Source organism: Bombina bombina, chromosome 1, assembly GCF_027579735.1.
Source record: "Bombina bombina isolate aBomBom1 chromosome 1, aBomBom1.pri, whole genome shotgun sequence".
Classification (NCBI taxonomy): domain Eukaryota; kingdom Metazoa; phylum Chordata; class Amphibia; order Anura; family Bombinatoridae; genus Bombina; species Bombina bombina.
In genome coordinates this window covers 111,972,840-111,992,470 of record NC_069499.1, presented here as the reverse complement: position 1 = coordinate 111,992,470, position 19,631 = coordinate 111,972,840, and the positions used below count along the sequence as shown (strand labels likewise).

At 37.6% G+C, this 19,631-nt stretch overlaps 1 protein-coding gene across 2 annotated transcripts in view; it reads right to left on the bottom strand.

The window, feature by feature from the left end:
• Window positions 1–375: 375 nt before the first annotated feature.
• GALC (galactosylceramidase) overlaps window positions 376–19,631 on the bottom strand; it is a 163,379-nt gene continuing 144,123 nt past the window's right edge. For both annotated transcript variants that reach the window (XM_053697581.1, XM_053697582.1), the window contains exons 15-17: window positions 1,321–1,484; window positions 1,123–1,199; window positions 376–994 (exon numbers count right to left, since the gene is read on the bottom strand). In XM_053697581.1, coding sequence (XP_053553556.1) covers window positions 851–994; window positions 1,123–1,199; window positions 1,321–1,484 — 385 coding nt within the window. In that variant the 3' untranslated portion in view covers window positions 376–850. The remainder of the gene's footprint in view (window positions 995–1,122; window positions 1,200–1,320; window positions 1,485–19,631) is intronic.

The following is a 19,631-nucleotide window of genomic DNA, read 5'->3' as shown; positions in this document are numbered from 1 at the left end:
GTAAATTAGGAAGTTGCTTAAAATTGCATGCTCTATCTGAATCAAGAAATAAAAAAACGTGGGTAAAATATCCCTTTAATCACAGTGTATACCTGTTATGCTCAGTAGGCAAAGTATGGCCCAGTCCGCTATTCACAAGGTACCGTTAGCTCCTCAAGAAGAAGCTTGTAAAAAAACTGCAGTGAGAAAAAAAAAATATTCATGTAAATCCTTAAAGCAGCTGCTGTCTATTAACCTCACAGTTTGCATGACACATAGCGTACCAAAGCCGAATCTTAGTAAACATGAAGGACTTTTTTTTTAGTTACAAAAAAATTCTGAAAAAAACCCCAAAAATATAAAAATCCTATTAAAAAAATCATTCGAAATCAAAGATTAGAAAGTTTAAGAGTCACCTGATCCTTCCTCTTAAATAAAGCATACAAAGTAGATCAGTATGGTACAGTACACATTTTTTTCTGTACATTTGAAACTACTTTAAACACGTCTTGATTTTATTTAAAAAAGTGTTCTTGTCCCAAGCTCTCTAAAAGGCCAAAACTCAAATTCTGTAACCTGGAAATAACCGATTTAGGTGATTTTCTGCATTTTGAAAATCTAGGTTCCAGCTTTTGCTTTTTGGATGCTATGGAGCGTGGGACACGGCACAATATTTACACAAAGGCAAGAAATAATGAATGTCCCTTTAAGCCCTTATTACAGAATGTTCTGTGTGTTCTGATAAGCTGGCACATCTACCAGTATTGGCACCTAATCACAAGTCAGCACACCCTAGCATTACTCTTGCTCCTGATGGGTCTGTTAATTGCAAGTTTCACAGGATGAATTGCAGTAGAAAATGTGTTTTATGTTATTTGGCTTCTATCATAAAGTTATCAAACTGGGCAAATTCAAAGGAGCTTGTTCCTATGGCAGTCCAGCCGTGTAAAGGTCCGATAGTGATTACATCCTTCCATAACTGTTGTCCGTTTACTAGCCCAGAAGCATATATACCCTGCAAAGAAACATAGCTATTGTAAATATCACTAATATAATAAACATCAATGTAGAGGAAATAAAACAATAATGACATCATAAATGCCCTTAAGCAAACGCTGATAACCTATGCAAGTGTCTACTTACATCAACAATCAAGGTGAGTGTGTGCCACCTCTCTGCACGAACGCCCGACTGGCCCTTACTGAGCACAATCTTTCCACCTATAGAATAAAGATATTTATAATAAACATAAAACTTACATTAATATTGAGCTTTGCATCACAGGTCTCTGCTGCACTACTGAACAGCTTGTTAAATAGGTAGAACTGAGAGAGCACTTACACAAATCCCCAGTGACCTTATAAGTACCATCTGCAAATACCCAAAAGAAGATCCCCTTTGCCAGTCGACTGGGGGATCCACCTTGGTCCACTCTAGCAGCAATAAACACACCACCAGTTTCTGGAGTCTCGATGTAGATATCACAGGTTACTGTAACATTGGACCTGAAAGATAAAAACATAGTTATGAATGGTAGGCAAGAACCAGATATCCCATATACCTCATAATTAGGCTTAACCAGATTAGCTGTATGCTTAATCCCAGGGATTCTTGGATTATTATATACAATGTTCTTCAATACGTAAATGTATTTAATGATAATCTGTGCAATAAAACACTAAACATTTTTTAATATTAGCCAAATTTAGCTTAATATTGGCTTAAATTTTAGTTGGGTGGTGCCCCCTTAAAAAGGTCCTGGAGAGAACACAAACTTTGCCACAAATCAAGTAAATATAAGACTTTACAAATTGTCCCTGAGCCTACTTCCCTAAGACTTCTATCGTACCCCCTTCCTTATGCTTCTAGTCCTCTTTATTAAAAATGCTTTCCTTCTGACCATTAATAAACTTTATAATAAATTCATATATCCTCTGAGTATGTATATTAAACCCACTAAACGTGAGTCCTTCTATGTTTAGGTGTCTCAGACCATGCACTATTATATTGGCCATATTTAAATAGTCTAAAAAATACAGCTTAATTTAAATATTTAAATGAGTCTGAGGAAATGTATGAACTTTTTTATGTCAGACTCTCTTAAATGGACATTCTAATGCAGAAATAATCACATAGAGCATGTACTTTTTACATCAGTGACTCCAGCTTAGTATGTGTGTAACCCCACAAAAAGGTTAAACACATTAGTAAAGTCCTGCATAGGAGCCACAAGCATTGCAGGGTTGTGCTACTGCTACTCATGATTGGCTGACCAGCCGTGTTCTCAACAGGAGATGCAGTGCTTGCAGGACTTAACTTGTGTTTACATTGGCTAAACACGTTACGTTTAAGTCTAACAAATTAAAGCATTTTTGTATTGGAATGTACCAATAAATATGTTTATTTCTAGGCTTTTTGTAACTTACTAAATACACAGAACAACTCACTTTTTTTCTCTTATAATGTTGCCCAATATGTGCTATTAATTCTATATTTATGTGAGTTTTAGTTTAATAAATCTTGAGTTTTGAACTTTTAGGGCATTAGATTTAGGATCCCACTGTTTGCCAATGTCTTAACGTATACAATATAATAATTAGATTGACTCACACCAGCAAGAATATAAACTCTGTTACATATTTTACTCCCATCTGCAAAAAACAAACACACACTATAAATAATGTAATGTCTGAAACCAGCTTCAAACACCAGTAGTACATTCACACTCCATTTACTGTACTCCAAATGCGCCTTTTAGCCAATAACCTACTAATCATCCATAATAGTTCCAAAGCCAGAAATTACAGCTTTGATAATTAGGACATTGTCAAAAACATTGTTAAAGGGATACAAAAACATAATTTATGTAAGAACTTACCTGATAAATTCATTTCTTTCATATTAGCAAGAGTCCATGAGCTAGTGACGTATGGGATATACATTCCTACCAGGAGGGGCAAAGTTTCCCAAACCTTAAAATGCCTATAAATACACCCCTCACCACACCCACAATTCAGTTTAACGAATAGCCAAGAAGTGGGGTGATAAAAAAGTGCGAAAGCATATAAAATAAGGAATTGGAATAATTGTGCTTTATACAAAAAAATCATAACCACCACAAAAAGGGTGGGCCTCATGGACTCTTGCTAATATGAAAGAAATGAATTTATCAGGTAAGTTCTTACATAAATTATGTTTTCTTTCATGTAATTAGCAAGAGTCCATGAGCTAGTGACGTATGGGATAATGATTACCCAAGATGTGGATCTTTCCACACAAGAGTCACTAGAGAGGGAGGGATAAAATAAAGACAGCCAATTCCTGCTGAAAATAATCCACACCCAGAATAAAATTTTTAATGAAAAAACATAAGCAGAAGATTCAGACTGAAACCGCTGCCTGAAGTACTTTTCTACCAAAAACTGCTTCAGAAGAAGAAAATACATCAAAATGGTAGAATTTAGTAAAAATATGCAAAGAGGACCAAGTTGCTGCTTTGCAAATCTGATCAATCGAAGCTTCATTCCTAAACGCCCAGGAAGTAGAAACTGACCTAGTAGAATGAGCTGTAATCCTCTGAGGCGGAGTTTTACCCGACTCAACATAGGCAAGATGAATTAAAGATTTCAACCAAGATGCCAAAGAAATGGCAGAAGCTTTCTGGCCTTTTCTAGAACCGGAAAAGATAACAAATAGACTAGAAGTCTTTCGGAAAGACTTAGTAGCTTCAACATAATATTTCAAAGCTCTAACAACATGCAAAGAATGCAATGCTTTCTCCTTAGAATTCTTAAGATTAGGACATAATGAAGGAACCACAATTTCTCTACTAATGTTGTTGGAAATCACAACTTTAGGTAAAAATTCAAAAGAAGTTCGCAACACCGCCTTATCCTGATGAAAAATCAGAAAAGGAGACTCACAAGAAAAGAGCAGATAATTCAGAAACTCTTCTGGCAGAAGAGATGGCCAAAAGGAACAAAACTTCCCAAGAAAGTAATTTAATGACCAATGAATGCATAGGTTCAAAGGGAGGAGCTTGAAGAGCTCCCAGAACCAAAATCAAACTCCAAGGAGGAGAAATTGACTTAATGACAGGTTTTATACGAACCAAAGCTTGTACAAAACAATGAATATCAGGAAGAATAGCAATCTTTCTGTGAAAAAGAACAGAAAGAGCAGAGATTTGTCCTTTCAAGGAACTTGCAGACAAACCCTTATCTAAACCATCCTGAAGAAACTGAAAAATTCTCGGCATTCTAAAAGAATGCCAAAAAAAATGATGAGAAAGACACCAAAAAATATAAGTCTTCCAGACTCTATAATATATCTCTCTAGATACAGATTTACGAGCCTGTAACATAGTATTGATCACAGAGTCAGAGAACTCTCTTTGACCAAGAATCAAGCGTTCAATCTCCATACCTATAAATTTAAGGATTTCAGATCCTGATGGAAAAAAGGACCTTGCGACAGAAAGTCTGGTCTAACGGAAGAGTCCATGGTTGGCAAGAGGCCATCCGGACAAGATCCGCATACCAAACCTGTGAGGCCATGCCGGAGCTACCAGCAGAACAAACGAGCATTCCTTCAGTATCTTGGAGATTACTCTTGGAAGAAGAACTAGAGGCGGAAAAATATAGGCAGGATGATACTTCCAAGGAAGTGAAAATGCATCCACTGCCTCCGCCTGAGGATCCCGGGATCTGGACAGATATCTGGGAAGTTTCTTGTTTAGATGAGACGCCATCAGATCTATTTCTGGAAGTTCCCACATTTGAACAATCTGAAGAAATACCTCTGGGTGAAGAGACCATTCGCCCGGATGGAACATTTGGCGGCTGAGATAATCCGCTTCCCAATTGTCTACACCTGGGATATAAACCGCAGAGATTAGACAGGAGCTGGATTCCGCCCAAACCAAAAAAAAAAAATTCGAGATACTTCTTTCATAGCCAGAGGACTGTGAGTCCCTCCTTGATGATTGATGTATGCCACAGTTGTGACATTGTCTGTCTGAAAACAAATGAACGATTCTCTCTACAGAAGAGGCCAAAACTGAAGAGCTCTGAAAATTGCACGGAGTTCCAAAATATTGATCGGTAATCTCACCTCCTGAGATTCCCAAACTCCTTGTGCCGTCAGAGATCCCCACACAGCTCCCCAACCTGTGAGACTTGTATCTGTTGAAATTACAGTCCAGTTCGGAAGCACAAAAAGAAGCCCCCTAAATTAAACAATGGTGATCTGTCCACCACGTTAGAGAGTGTCGAACAATCGGTTTTTAAAGATTTAAATTGAGATATCTTTGTGTAATCCTTGCACCATTGATTCAGCATACAGAGCTGAAGAGGTCGCATGTGAAAACGAGCAAAGGGGATCGCGTCCGATGCAGCAGTCATAAGACCTAGAATTTCCATGCATAAGGTTACCGAAGGGAATGATTGTGACTGAAGGTTTCGACAAGCTGAAATCAATTTTAGACGTCTTTTGTCTGTTAAAGACAGAGTCATGGACACTGAATCTATCTGGAAACCCAGAAAGGTTACCCTTGACTGAGGAATCAATGAACTTTTTGGTAAATTGATCCTCCAACCATGATCTTGAAGAAACAACACAAATCGATTCGCATGAGATTCTTCGAATGAGAAGACTGAGCAAATACCAAGATAATCGTCCAAATAAGGAAATACCAAAACCCCGTTCTCTGAATACAGAAAGAAGGGCACCGAGAATCTTTGAAAAAAATTCTTGGAACTGAGGCTAGGCCAAACGGTAGAGCCACAAAACTGTTAATGCTTGTCTAAAAAGAGAATCTTAGACACTAAAAATGATCTGGATGAATCGGAATATGCAGATACACATCCTGTAAATCTATTGTAGACATATAATGCCCTTACTAAACAAAAGGCAGAATAGTCCTACAGTAACCATCTTGAATGTTGGTATCCTTACATAACGATTCAATATTGATAGATCCGGAACTGGTCTGAAGGAATTGACCTTCTTTGGTACAATGAAGAGATAAAATAAAACCCTAGTCCCTGTTCCAGAACTGGAACTGGCATAATTACTCCAGCCAACTCTAGATCTGAAACACATTTCAGAAATGCTGAGCCTTGCTGTGTTAACTGGGACACGGGAAAGAAAAAAATCTCTTAGCAGGAGGCCTTAACCTGAAGCCAATTCTGTACCTTTCTGAAACAATGTTCTGAAACCAGAGATTGAGAACGGAATTGATCCAAATTCCTTTGAAGAAAACGTAATCTGCCCCATACCAGCTGAACTGGAAAAAAGGGCCGCACCTTCATGGGCACTTAGGAGCTAACTATAGGTTTCTATAAGGCTTGGATATATTCCAAACTGGAAAAAGTTTCCAAACTGATACCGCTCCTGAGGATGAAGGATCAGGCTTTTGTTCCTTATTATGAAAAAAAGAACGAAAAAATGATTATTACCCTGGACAGAAAGGGAAAACAAAGTTGACTTAGAAGACATATCAGCATTCCAAGTTTAATCCATAAAGCTTTTCTAGCTAAAATAGCTAGAGACATATACCTGACATCAACACTAATGATATCAAAAGATGGTATCACCAATAAAATTATTAGCATGTTATAGAATAATAATAATGCTATAAAATTATGATCTGTTACTTGTTGTGCTAAAACTTCTAACCAAAAAGTTGAAGCTGCAGCAACATCCGGTAAAAATATAGCAGGTCTAAGAAGATTACCTGAACATAAGTAAACTTTTCTTAGAAAGGATTCAATTTTCTTATCTAAAGGATCCTTAAATTTAGTACTATCTGCCGTAGAAATAGTAGTACATTTTAGCAGGAATAGAGACAGCCCCAAACCTTAGGGATTTTGTCCCAAAAAACTCTAATCTGTCAGATGGCACAGGATATAATTGCTTAAACGTTTAGAAGGAGTAAAAGAATTACCCAAATTATTCCATTCCCTGGAAATTACTTCAGAAAAAACATCAGGGAGATTAAACACTTCTGGAATAACTACAGGAGATTTAAAAACCCTATTTAAACGTTTGGATTCAGTATCAAGAGGACCAGAATCCTCTATATCTAAAGCAATTAATACTTCTTTAAAATAAAGAACGAATAAATTCCATCTTGAACAAATACAAAGATTTATCAGCATCAACCTCTGAGACAGAAACCTCTGAACCAGAAGAACCATTATCAGTATCAGAATGATGATGTTCATTTAAAAATTCATCTGAAAAAAAGAGAAGTTTTAAAGGACTTTTATGTAAACTAGAAGGAGAAATGACAGACATAGCCTTCTAAATGGATTTAAAAAATAAAATCTCTTATGTTTATCAGGAACACTCTGAAATTTAGATGTTGACGGAACAGCAACAGGTAATATAACAGTACTAAAGGAAATTTTATCTGCATTAATAAGTTTGTCATGACATGCAATACAAACAACAGCTGGAGAAACAGATACCAAAAATTTATAGCAGATACACTTAGCTTGGTAGCTCCAGCCCCGGCAGTGATTTTCCTAAAGTATCTTCTGACTCAGTTGCAACGTGGAACATCTTGCAATATGTAATAGAAAAAACAACATATAAAGCAAAATTGAACAAAATCCTTAAATGACAGTTTCAGGAATGGGAAAAAAATGCCAGTGAACAAGCTTCTAGCAACCAGAAGCAATAAATAATGAGACTTAAATAATGTGGAGACAAAAGCGACGCCCATATTTTTTTTAGCGCCAAACAAGACGCCCACATTATTTGGCGCCTAAATGCTTTTGGCGCCAAAAATGACGCCACATCCGGAACGCCGACATTTTTGGCGCAAAATAACGTCAAAAAAATGACGCAACTTCCGGCGACACGTATGACGCCGGAAACGGAAAAGAATTTTTGCGCCAAAAAAATCCGCGCCAAGAATGACGCAATAAAATGAAGCATTTTCAGCCCCCGCGAGCCTAACAGCCCACAGGGAAAAAAAAGAGTCAAATTTTTGAAAGGTAAGAAAAAATGATTAATTCAAATGCATTATCCCAAATATGAAACTGATTGTCTGAAAAATAAGGAAAGTTGAACATTCTGAGTCAAGGCAAATAAATGTTTGAATACATATATTTAGAACTTTATAAACAAAGTGCCCAACCATAGCTTAGAGTGTCACAGAAAATAAGATTTACTTACCCCAGGACACTCATCTACATGTTTGTAGAAAGCCAAACCAGTACTGAAACGAGAATCAGCAGAGGTAATGGTATATATAAGAGTATATCGTCGATCTGAAAAGGGAGGTAAGAGATGAATCTCTACGACCGATAACAGAGAACCTATGAAATAGACCCCGTAGAAGGAGATCACTGCATTCAAATAGGCAATACTCTCCTCACATCCCTCTGACATTCACTGCACGCTGAGAGGAAAACCGGGCTCCAACTTGCTGCGGAGCGCATATCAACGTAGAATCTAGCACAAACTTACTTCACCACCTCCATCGGAGGCAAAGTTTGTAAAACGGAATTGTGGGTGTGGTGAGGGGTGTATTTATAGGCATTTTAAGGTTTGGGAAACTTTGCCCCTCCTGGTAGGAATGTATATCCCATACGTCACTAGCTCATGGACTCTTGCTAATTACATGAAAGAAACCTTTTTTTTATTTAATGATTCAGATAGAGCATGCAATTTTAAGCAACTTACTAATTTACTCCTATTATCAATTTTCCTTCGTTCTCTTGCTATCTTTATTTAAAAAGCAGGAATGTAAAGCTTTGGAGCCAGCCCATTTTAGGTTCAGCACCATGGATTGTGCATGCTTATTGGTGGCTGACATTTAGCCACCAATAAGCAAACATAACCCAGGTTCTGAACCAAAAATGGGCCAATGTTTTACATTCCTGCCTTTGAAATAAAGATATCAAGAGAATTAAGAAAAATTGATAATACGAGTTAATTAGAAAGTTGCTTAAAATGGCCTGCTCTATCTGAATCATGAAATAAATAAATTGGTTTTGGTGTCCCTTTAAAATCTAAGTAAGTTGTATCTACTGCTCTTAGTCAAAGATGCTACTTTTATTTTACTGCCAAAATACATCATGTTAGACAACAGTCTAAGTCTTTATAGGACATGAAACACATTTGTGATTCAGACAGAGTCTTTAATTTTAAATTAGTTTCCAATTTACTTCTATTGTCAAATCTGATTCCTTCTCATGGTATTGTTTGTAAAAGGAGATATCTAGATAGGTAGTGTGCACGTCTGGAGCACTACATGGCAGGAAAAAGTGTTGCCACATAGTGCTGCAGACACGTGCACACTCCTGAACTAACATCCCTACTTTTCAATGAAGGATGCCAACAGAACAAAAAAAAACTAATAGAAGTAAATTGGAAAACTGTTTAAAATTGTGTGCGCTATCTGAATTTTGAAATAAAAGTTGTAGGTTTCATGTCCCTTAAAGTTGTGAGACAAATAATTCCATTAAAGGCATTGCCATTAAAATTGCTGTTTTTCGGGGCATGTCTAAGCCGCAGCCATGGTCGGACTCTATATTCAGTAGCTCTTGTTGTAACCTCAACAATCCACTGACTATCCCCCTTCTAACAAGTCATCCTGCAACGCGCTTCTAACTTCTACCTTGGAGGAAGATTCTAAGTGAGATGTTATTTACGATTACAACATTGTCTTTTCATAACACCTGACCACATATTTTGACCAAAACTGAATTTAGCGGCCTAATCTACTATACCGACACCTCCCCCACCCGGGTTAACATCTAGTCGGGTAACATTGATACTGCAATATTCCTAGGATGGAGAAGTTCTACGCAAACATCACCTTTCTACTGGAGGAGCTGGGATGTAAAGCCGAAAGAAGACATGCTTATCCAAGATGGCGTCAGTCAACTAACCAGCTATGACACTCAAACTTCGAACCCGGATAGAGGACCTGCCCATTGTACAACACCCTCATTATCAGACACAAGAGAGGAAGTTCAGAGGGGCTTCAATAACCACCATGCCTAATGCTGCATATAGCGATATGACACTGCTCCATATGGATAGCTCACTATGCTTCGCTGACGATACACCAGTGCCAGTAGGGTCTATCCCGATCACCATTTGGCAGCACTGTCAGCATCCTCTCCCTCCCAGCCAATGTTCCCGACATGAACTAAAACTTGATCCCTTACCTCTGACCACGTCTTTGGGAGGTGTGGCCGACTCCCGCGGGCAAATATCAGAAATTTTTTACTTTCCACATAAGGGACATACCGAGTGGGAGAAAAGAAACTGGATAGCAGGACTGTCACTTATCTACGAATTGAGTGTCCGACATGGTTTACTGCCACGGAAGCCCCACTTCATCACATGGGTTAATCCAGATGCCTACCGTTACATGCAGACTGGCTGTAGAATAGGAGTAGGCTAGAAAAGATCTTTACACGATCCAGAGGACTTTTACCTTTGCTTACATGACCAAAGTATATATACATGTTTGAGACTATTCTCAGCGTTTTCCTTTGTTCTCTCTTAGTTTTTATTGAAAGCATATTTAGAAGTTCATAGCGCGGTCAGGCGAATGGTTTGTAGGCATATTATTTGTACTGAATTTTATTAACTGCCCTTAGCATCTGTTTTACTCACTGTCTTGGCAACGTTTACTTTATTTGTCATCTAACACCTAGCGAAGTTCCTTTAATTTACCCTAGATCATGCGGAAATGTAGTTTATATACTCCTTTACCTGGTCTATCTGAATACAGAGCCACTTCCAGACCTCAAATGAACGTGGTTATTTGTAATAATATTTATAATATCCTGTATATAGTTTGTATTTAGTGTAAAAATATTTACATGCTCATCAGTTTTATCAAAGCTATTCTAGTTTGTGAAGTACTCCTATTAAGTTACTCCTTGTGGATCTAAGTTACATGTCCTGTAAGTTCAACTATGTTTCCCAGTATCTATTTCATGCCTACCAACTTATAGATTTAATCTTCTACATTACACATACTTTATACAAGCTCATTTATACCCTACTTTATCCCTATAGAGACCTTCAAATTCATGGTCATTGTCTAGCTAAAAAGCCACACACACACCTGCAGCTATTTTCCTCCCCAAGTCACAGTTTAATAGCCTTCTTTACTTTCCCATACTCTATACTCCCGCCCAGATAATATACATACTCCATCAGTATTTACTAAACTCCTCCATCAACATTCAACACTTGGGAAGGAGAAAGCGGAAGTGCCGCTGCAGTATTCTCGCGTGCAGATGATCCCAAAGCACGCCAAGGTGAGGGGAGCAGTGGAGCCAGCAATGACAAGTTAGCGGAGGACAGCCGCAAGCATACAAGGAAAAAAGAAAATGCCGGCTACTCGCAACAGTCAAAAACGAAGTCTTTATTATCCAATTAAAACATGGAGACGGTAGCAAAAAACAGAATTTATGTAAGAACTTACCTGATAAATTCATTTCTTGCATATTGGCAAGAGTCCAAGAGCTAGTGACATATGGGATAACGAATAGCCAAGCAGTGGGGTGATAAAGAAAGGAGTAGAAAGCATCAACAAATTAAATTTGGAAATAATTGTGCTTTATACAAAAAATCATAACCACTATAAAAAGGGTGGGCCTCATGGACTCTTGCCAATATGAAAGAAATTAATTTATCAGGTAAGTTCTTACATGAATTATGTTTTCTTTCATGTAATTGGCAAGAGTCCATGAGCTAGTGACATATGGGATATCAATACCCAAGATGTGGATCTCCACTCAAGTCACTAGAGAGGGAGGGAATAAAATAAAAACAGCCATATACCGCTGAAAAAATTAGTCCACACCCAAAAAAATAAGTTTATTTTCATTTGAAAGAAAAACTTAAATCAAAAGCAGAAGAATCAAACTGAAACAGCTGCCTGAAGAACTTTTCTACCAAAAACTGCTTCCGAAGAAGCAAATACATCAAAACGGTAGAATTTAGTAAATGTATGCAAAGAGGACCAAGTTGCTGCTTTGCAAATCTGATCAACTGAAGCTTCATTCTTAAAAGTCCACGAAGTGGGGACTGATCTAGTAGAATGAGCTGTAATTCTCTGAGGCGGGGCTTGACCCGACTCCAAATAAGCTTGATGAATCAAAAAATTTAACCAAGAGGCCAAGGAAATAGCAGAGGCCTTCTGACCTTTCCTAGGACTAGAAAATATAACAAATAGACTAGAAGTCTTCCTGAAATCTTTAGTAGCTTCAACATAATATTTCAAAGCTCTCACCATAACCAAAGAATGTAAGGATCTTTCCAAAAGATTCTTAGGATTAGGTCACAAGGAAGGGACAACAATTTCTCTACTAATGTTGTTAGAATTCACAATCTTAGGTAAAAATTCAAATGAAGTCCGGAAAACCGCCTTATCCTGATGAAAAATCAGAAAAGGAGATTCACAAGAAAGAGCAGATAGCTCAGAAACTCTTCTAGCAGAAGAGATGGCCAAAAGGAACAACACTTTCCAAGAAAGTAGTTTAATGCCCAAAGAATGCATAAGCTCAAATGGAGGAGTCTGTAAAGCCTTCAGAACCAAATTAAGACTCCAAGGAGGAGAAATTGATTTAATGACAGGCTTAATACGAACTAAAGCCTGTACAAAAAAGTTTATATCAGGAAGTATAGCAATCTTTCTGTGAAATAAAAACAGAAAGAGCGGAGATTTGTCCTTTCAAGGAACTTGCAAACAAAACCTTATCCAAACCATCCTGAAGAAACTGTAAAATTCTAGGAATTCTAAAAGAATGCCAAGAAAATTTATGAGAAGAACACCATGAAATGTAAGTCTTCCAAATTCTATAATAAATCTTTCTAGAGACAGATTTACGAGCTTGTAACATAGTTACAATAACTGAGTCAGAGAAACCTCTATGACTTAGAACTAAGCGTTCAACTTCCATACCTTCAAATTGAATGATTTGAGATCCTGATGGAAAAACGGACCTTGAGAAAGTAGGTCTGGCCGTAACGGAAGTGGCCAAGGCGGGCAAACTGGACATCCGAACCAGATCCGCATACCAAGACCTGTGTGGCCATGCTGGCGCCACCAGCAACACAAATGATTGTTCCATGATGATTTTGGAAATCACTCTTGGAAGGAGAACTAGAGGCAGGAAGATGTAAGCAGGATGATAACACCAAGGAAGTTGTCAGCGCATCCACTGCTTCCGCCTGAACATCCCTGGACCTGGACAGGTATCTGGGAAGTTTCTTGTTTAGATGAGAGGCCATGAGATCCATCTCTGGAAGACCCCACATCTGAACAATCTGAGAAAACACATCTGGATGGAGAGACCACTCCCCTGGATGTAAAGTCTGGCGGCTGAGATAATCCGCTTCCCAATTGTCTACACCTGGGATATGCACCGCAGAGATTAGACAGGAGCTGGATTCCGCCCAGGCAAGTATTTGAGATACTTCTTTCATAGCTTGGGGACTGTGAGTCCCATCCTGACGATTGACATATGCCACTGTTGTGATATTGTCTGTCTGAAAACAAATGAACGGTTCTCTCTTTAACAGAGGCCAAAACTGAAGAGCTCTGAGAATTGCATAAAATATTTATTGGTAATCTCGCCTCTTGAGATTTCCAAACCCCTTGTGCTGTCAGAGATCCCCAAACAGCTCCCCAACCTGAGAGACTTGCATCTGTTGTGATCACAGTCCAGGTTGGCCGAACAAAAGAAGCCCCTTGAACTAAACGATGGCGATCTATCCACCATGTCAGAGAGTGTCGTATATTGGGATTTAAGGATATTAATTGTGATAATCCCTGCACCATTGATTCAGCATACAAAGCTGAAGAGGTCTCATGTGAAAATGAGCAAAGGGGATCGTGTCCGATGCTGCAGTCATGGGACCTAAAACTTCCATGCACATAGCCACTGAAGGGAAAGACTGAGACTGAAGGCGCCGGCAGGCTGCAACCAATTTTAAACGTCTCTTGTCTGTTAGAGACAGAGTCATGGACACTGAGTCTATCTGGAAGCCTAAAAAGGTGACCCTTGACTGAGGAATCAAGAAACTCTTTGAAAAATTGATCCTCCAACCATGTTTCCGAAGAAACAACACTAGTTGATTCGTGTGAGATTCTGCAGAACGTAAAGACTGAGCTATTACCAAGATATCGTACAAATAAGGTAACACCGCAATACCCTGTTCTCTGATTACAGAGAGTAGGGCATCCAGAACCTTTGAAAAGATTCTTGAAGCTGTTGCTAGGCCAAATGGAAGAGCAACAAATTGGTAATGCTTGTCTAGAAAAGAGAATCTCAGAAACTGATAATGTTCTGGATGAATCGGAATATGAAGATATGCATCCTGCAAGTCTATTGTGGACATATAATGTCCTTGCTGAACAAAAGGCAGAATAGTCCTTATAGTCACCCTCTTGAAAGTTGGTACTCTTACATAACGATTCAAAATGTTCAGATCCAGAAACGGTCTGAATAAATTTTCCTTCTTTGGGACAATGAATAGATTTGAATAAAACCCCAAACCTTGTTCCAGAAGAGGAACTGGCATGATTACCCCTGAAGACTCCAGGTCTGAAACACACTTCAGGAAAGCCTGAGCTTTTACTGGATTTACTGGGATACGTGAGAGAGAAAAAATCTTCTCACAGGAGGTCTTACTCTGAATCCTATTCGATACCCTTGAATCCATTGATTTTGAACAGATTTTATCCAAATATCCTTGAAAAACCTTAATCTGCCCCCTACCAGCTGAGCTGGAATGAGGGCCGCACCTTCATGCGAACTTAGGGGCTGACTTTGGTTTCCTAAAAGGCTTGGATTTATTCCAATTTGAGGAAGGCTTCCAATTGGAGGCAGATTCCTTGGGCAAGGATTGAGTTTTTGTTCCTTATTCTGACGAAAGGAACTAAAACGGTTATAAGCCTTAGATTTACCCTTAAGTTTTTTATCCTGAGGCAGAAAAACTCCCTTTCCCCCAGTAACAGTTGAAATAATAGAATCCAACTGGGAAACAAATAAATTATTACCTTGGAAAGAAAGAGATAGTAATCTAGATTTAGATGTCATATCAGCATTCCAGGATTTAAGCCACAAAGCTCTTCTAGCTAAAATAGCTAAAGACATGGATCTAACATCAATTTTGATAATATCAAAAATAGCATCACAAATAAAATGATTAGCATATTGCAGTAAGCGAATAATGCTAGATAAGTCAGAATTCAATTCCTGTTGCGCTAAATTCTCCAACCAGAAAGTTGATGCAGCAGCAACATCAGCCAAAGAAATTGCAGGTCTGAGAAGATGACCTGAATATAAATAGGCCTTCTTTAGATAAGATTCAAGCTTCCTATCTAAAGGATTCTTAAAGGAAGTACTATCTTCCATAGGAATAGTGGTACGTTTAGCAAGAGTAGAAATAGCCCCATCAACTTTGGGGATCTTTTCCAAAAACTCTATAGATTTGCTGGTAAAGGATACAATTTTTTAAACCTTGAAGAAGGAATAAAAGAAGTACCTGGCTTATTCCATTCCTTGGAAATCATATCAGAAATAGCCTCAGGAATAGGAAAAACCCCTGGAGAAACCACAGGAGGTTTAAAAACAGCATTTAAACGTTTATTAGACTGAACGTCAAGAGGACTGGTTACCTCAATATCCAAAGTAATTAACACTTCTTTTAATAAAGAACGCATATACTCAATTTTAAATAAATAAGTAGATTTGTCAGTGTCAATGTCTGAGGAAGGATCTTCTGAATCAGATAGATCCTCATCAGAAGAGGATAAATTATTATGTTGTTGGTCATTTGAAATTTCAAAAGACCTTTTACGTTTATTTGAAGGTGGAAATGCAGACAAAGCCTTCAGAATAGAATCAGAAACAAATTCTTTAAAATTTACAGGTATATTATGCACATTAGAAGTTGAAGGAACTGCAACTGGCAATGTACTATTACTAATGGATACACTATCTGCATGTAAAAGTTTATCATGACAACTATTACAAATGACATTCGGCGAAATAATTTCTACAATTTTACAACAAATGCACTTAGCTTTGGTTGAACCGATGTCAGGCAGCAATGTTCCAGTAGAAACTTCTGAGGCAGGATCAGGTTTAGACATCTTGCGAAATGTAAGATAAAAAACAACATATAAATCAAAATTATCCATTTCCTTATATGACAGTTTCAGGAATGGGAAAAAATGCAAATAGCATAGCCCTCTGATAGAAAAAAGCAAGAGGCAAACATCAATGGGATATTGAAATAATAAAAAAGTTTGTCGCCAAAAAAATAACCGGAAATGACACACTCGCGTCACTAATGGCGCAACAGTGTGAAAGGTCTCGGCGTCAAGTATGACGCCGGAAGTGACTAACTTGCATCATAGACGTACTTTTTCGCGCCAAAAAAAATTTCACACCAAGAATAACGCAATAAAGTTTAGCATTTGTCGCACCCGCGGGCCTAATACCACACGCAATTTGTAAGAAGTAGTCAATTGAAAAAAAGACTAAACCCCAGGTAAGAAATAAATTTCATATTTTAAAGATGTTTATATTCCCCAAATATGAAACAGAGTCTGCAGAAGGAATTACATGAACCTGACTCATGGCAAATATAAGTACAATACATATATTTAGAACTTTATATAAATGCATAAAGTGCCAAACCATAGCGGAGGTGTCTTAAGAAATAAAAAACATACTTACCAAAAGACACCCATCCACATATAGCAGATAGCCAAACCAGTACTAAAACAGTTCTTAGTAGAGGTAATGGTAAATTGAGAGTATATCGTCGATCTGAAAAGGGAGGTAGGAGATGAATCTCTACGACCGATAACAGAGAACCTATGAAATAGACCCCCGTTAGGGAAATCATCGTATTCAATAAGTGATACTCCCTTCACGTCCCTCTGACATTCGCTGTACTCTGAGAGGAATCAGGCTTCAACAATGCTGAGAAGCGCATATCAACGTAGAAATCTTAGCACAAACTTACTTCACCACCTCCATAGGAGGCAAAGTTTGTAAAACTGAATTGTGGGTGTGGTGAGGGGTGTATTTATAGGCATTTTGAGGTTTGGGAAACTTTCCCCCTCCTGGTAGGATTGTATATCCCATATGTCACTAGCTCATGGACTCTTGCCAATTACATGAAAGAAACATACATATGGAGGGGCTCCCCTCCATATGTGTGTTTTTGCTACCGTCTCCATGTTTTAATTGGATAATAAAGACTTCGTTTTTGACTGTTGCGAGTAGCCGGCATTTTTTTCCCCCTAACATTCAACACTTATTGCAATTAGGCTGTATCCAATCTTTATATGAGCGGCTCTTGCCTGCTGTTTTTCTATATACCTTACTAACAAAAATGGTACTCATATAGTTATTTCCCATTTTCAGCAACTACTTCCATAAGTTCCTAGAAATTCCATAACCATGCCTGATGATGGTTACCTTTAATAAAACCCCTTTGTGTCAACTTGTGTGCATGTTATCAGGCCAAAATCACCAGGGTATGTAAACTTTTGATCAGGGTCATTTGGGTAGTTTCTGTTATTATGATTTAAAAAGAGTAAACACAGTTGATTGATAATAAATGGCTTCAGCCAAACACTAACCATGAGTGAAAGAAAAGTTTTTGCGTTATCATTCATATTCTCTGAAAAATGGCCAAGAAACCATCAATTCTGCCAGGGTATGTAAACTTATGAGCACAACTGTACAAGCTGTTCTTACCTACTTTCCATATAAAAGTCAGCCCTACTCTGAACTCTCTCTTAATACGCCTGATTTAAGCCTTTCAACCATTGGTACTTCACCGACAAGAGCTCATTTGGTTTCGTTACAGACTTAATACTTCATAGCCTCACAATATAACATAAGTACCAACCCCTATCAATGCTCACTATTTTATGGTAGATACTGGTCACAATTTAGTGATATGGTTCATAAGTCCTTACTCGCTTCCCACCTAATAGGAGATAGTTGGGGGCTTTCTACCAATACTTCATAACAGCAATTTCTAGGTCTTCTACTTATTTGTTTTACTATTGACTTTATTAGTTGCTAAGCTATTCTTATTAGTGGCCCTGGAGCAGCAGCATGTACCACTTGAGACTCTCCCCTTTTTCAGATGACCTTTTATTGGATGCAAAAGTGACCCTGCTTAGTTTAAGAGGTTAAAGGGACATGCCACCCACATTTTTTCTTTTATGATTTAGAAAGAGAATGCAATTATAAACATCTTTCTAATTTACTTATATTATCTAATTTGTTTTATTCTCTTGATATTCTTTGATGAAAAGCATATCTAGATATGCTCACTACCTGCTGATTGGTTGCTGCACATAGAAGCCTCGTGTGATTGGCTCACCATGTGCATTGCTTTTTCTTCAACTAAGGATATCTAGAAAATGAAGCAAAATAAATAATGGAAGTAAATTGTAATGTTGTTTAAATTTCTATTCTCTATCTGAATCATGAAAGAAAGATTTTGGGTTTAGTGGCCCTTTAAGCATTTCTACTTAAAATGAGATTTGCATTCTTAATGTAAAAGCAGTTTGACTGTTAAAAAAAAAGAAAAAAGAAAAAAAAAAAGCGGTTAAGTGTACATGCTAACTATTTATATGTTGGTTTCCTTTAGGATATTGCCTAGCCTGCTATGCTAAGAGCTATATTTGTTAATCCACTATTTGCCATCATACTGTAACAACTTTTTAACTTCTGCAGAAGATGCAGGTACACCTGTTGCTAGATCAAACACACGTATATATCCCTTAAATCATCTAGAATGTAATGTTTCTTTGCATTTGCTCCTTTTGTAAACGGACATACACTGTTTTGTTATTGGTAACAAATCTCAATAAAAATTTATTTTAAAAAAAAATTCCTGTCTTTCTTTTCCTTAAAGGGACAGTATACACCAATTTTGATATAACTGCATGTAATAGACACTACTATAAAGAAAAATCTGCACAGATACCGATATAAAAATCCAGTATAAAACCCATTTATAAACGTACTTAGAAGCTCCCAGTTTAGCTCTGTTAAAAAGGTAGCTAGAACACCCTCATTAAAGGGACAGTTTACTCAAAAAATGTCTCCCCTTTAATGTGTTCCCAATGATCCACTTTACCTGCTGGAGTGTATTAAATTGTTTACAAGTAGCTCCTTTACCCTTATATTGGCATTTGAAATGGTTGATTTAGCAGGTGGTATCCCCACCTATTCTGAAAGTTTGTGGCCGCGCGTACCAGCTATAGATAAGCTTTGTAAACACAGCCAGCAGAAGAAATTACACTCCCAGTTGGATATAGCAGAGATAAGGTAATAAAATGTTGATTTTCCATTGTTCTCTCAAGGTACTGGTGATTGTTTTATGGACAGATATAAGATAAAGAAGCAAGTATATTTACACAATGTGATAAAGTAATGAGTTCTGATTATACCTACAAGCTCAACCCATTTTATTAGTTTGTGGCTTCAAAACACAAAATCAGAGCTTTAATATACACAAATAAGCCTTAAAAAGCTAATTTTCATACATTTTTTACTCTGCAGTTGGTAAAAAAAACAATTGTAAACACATTAAGGGAAAAACTATTTTACAGTATACTGTCCCTTTAA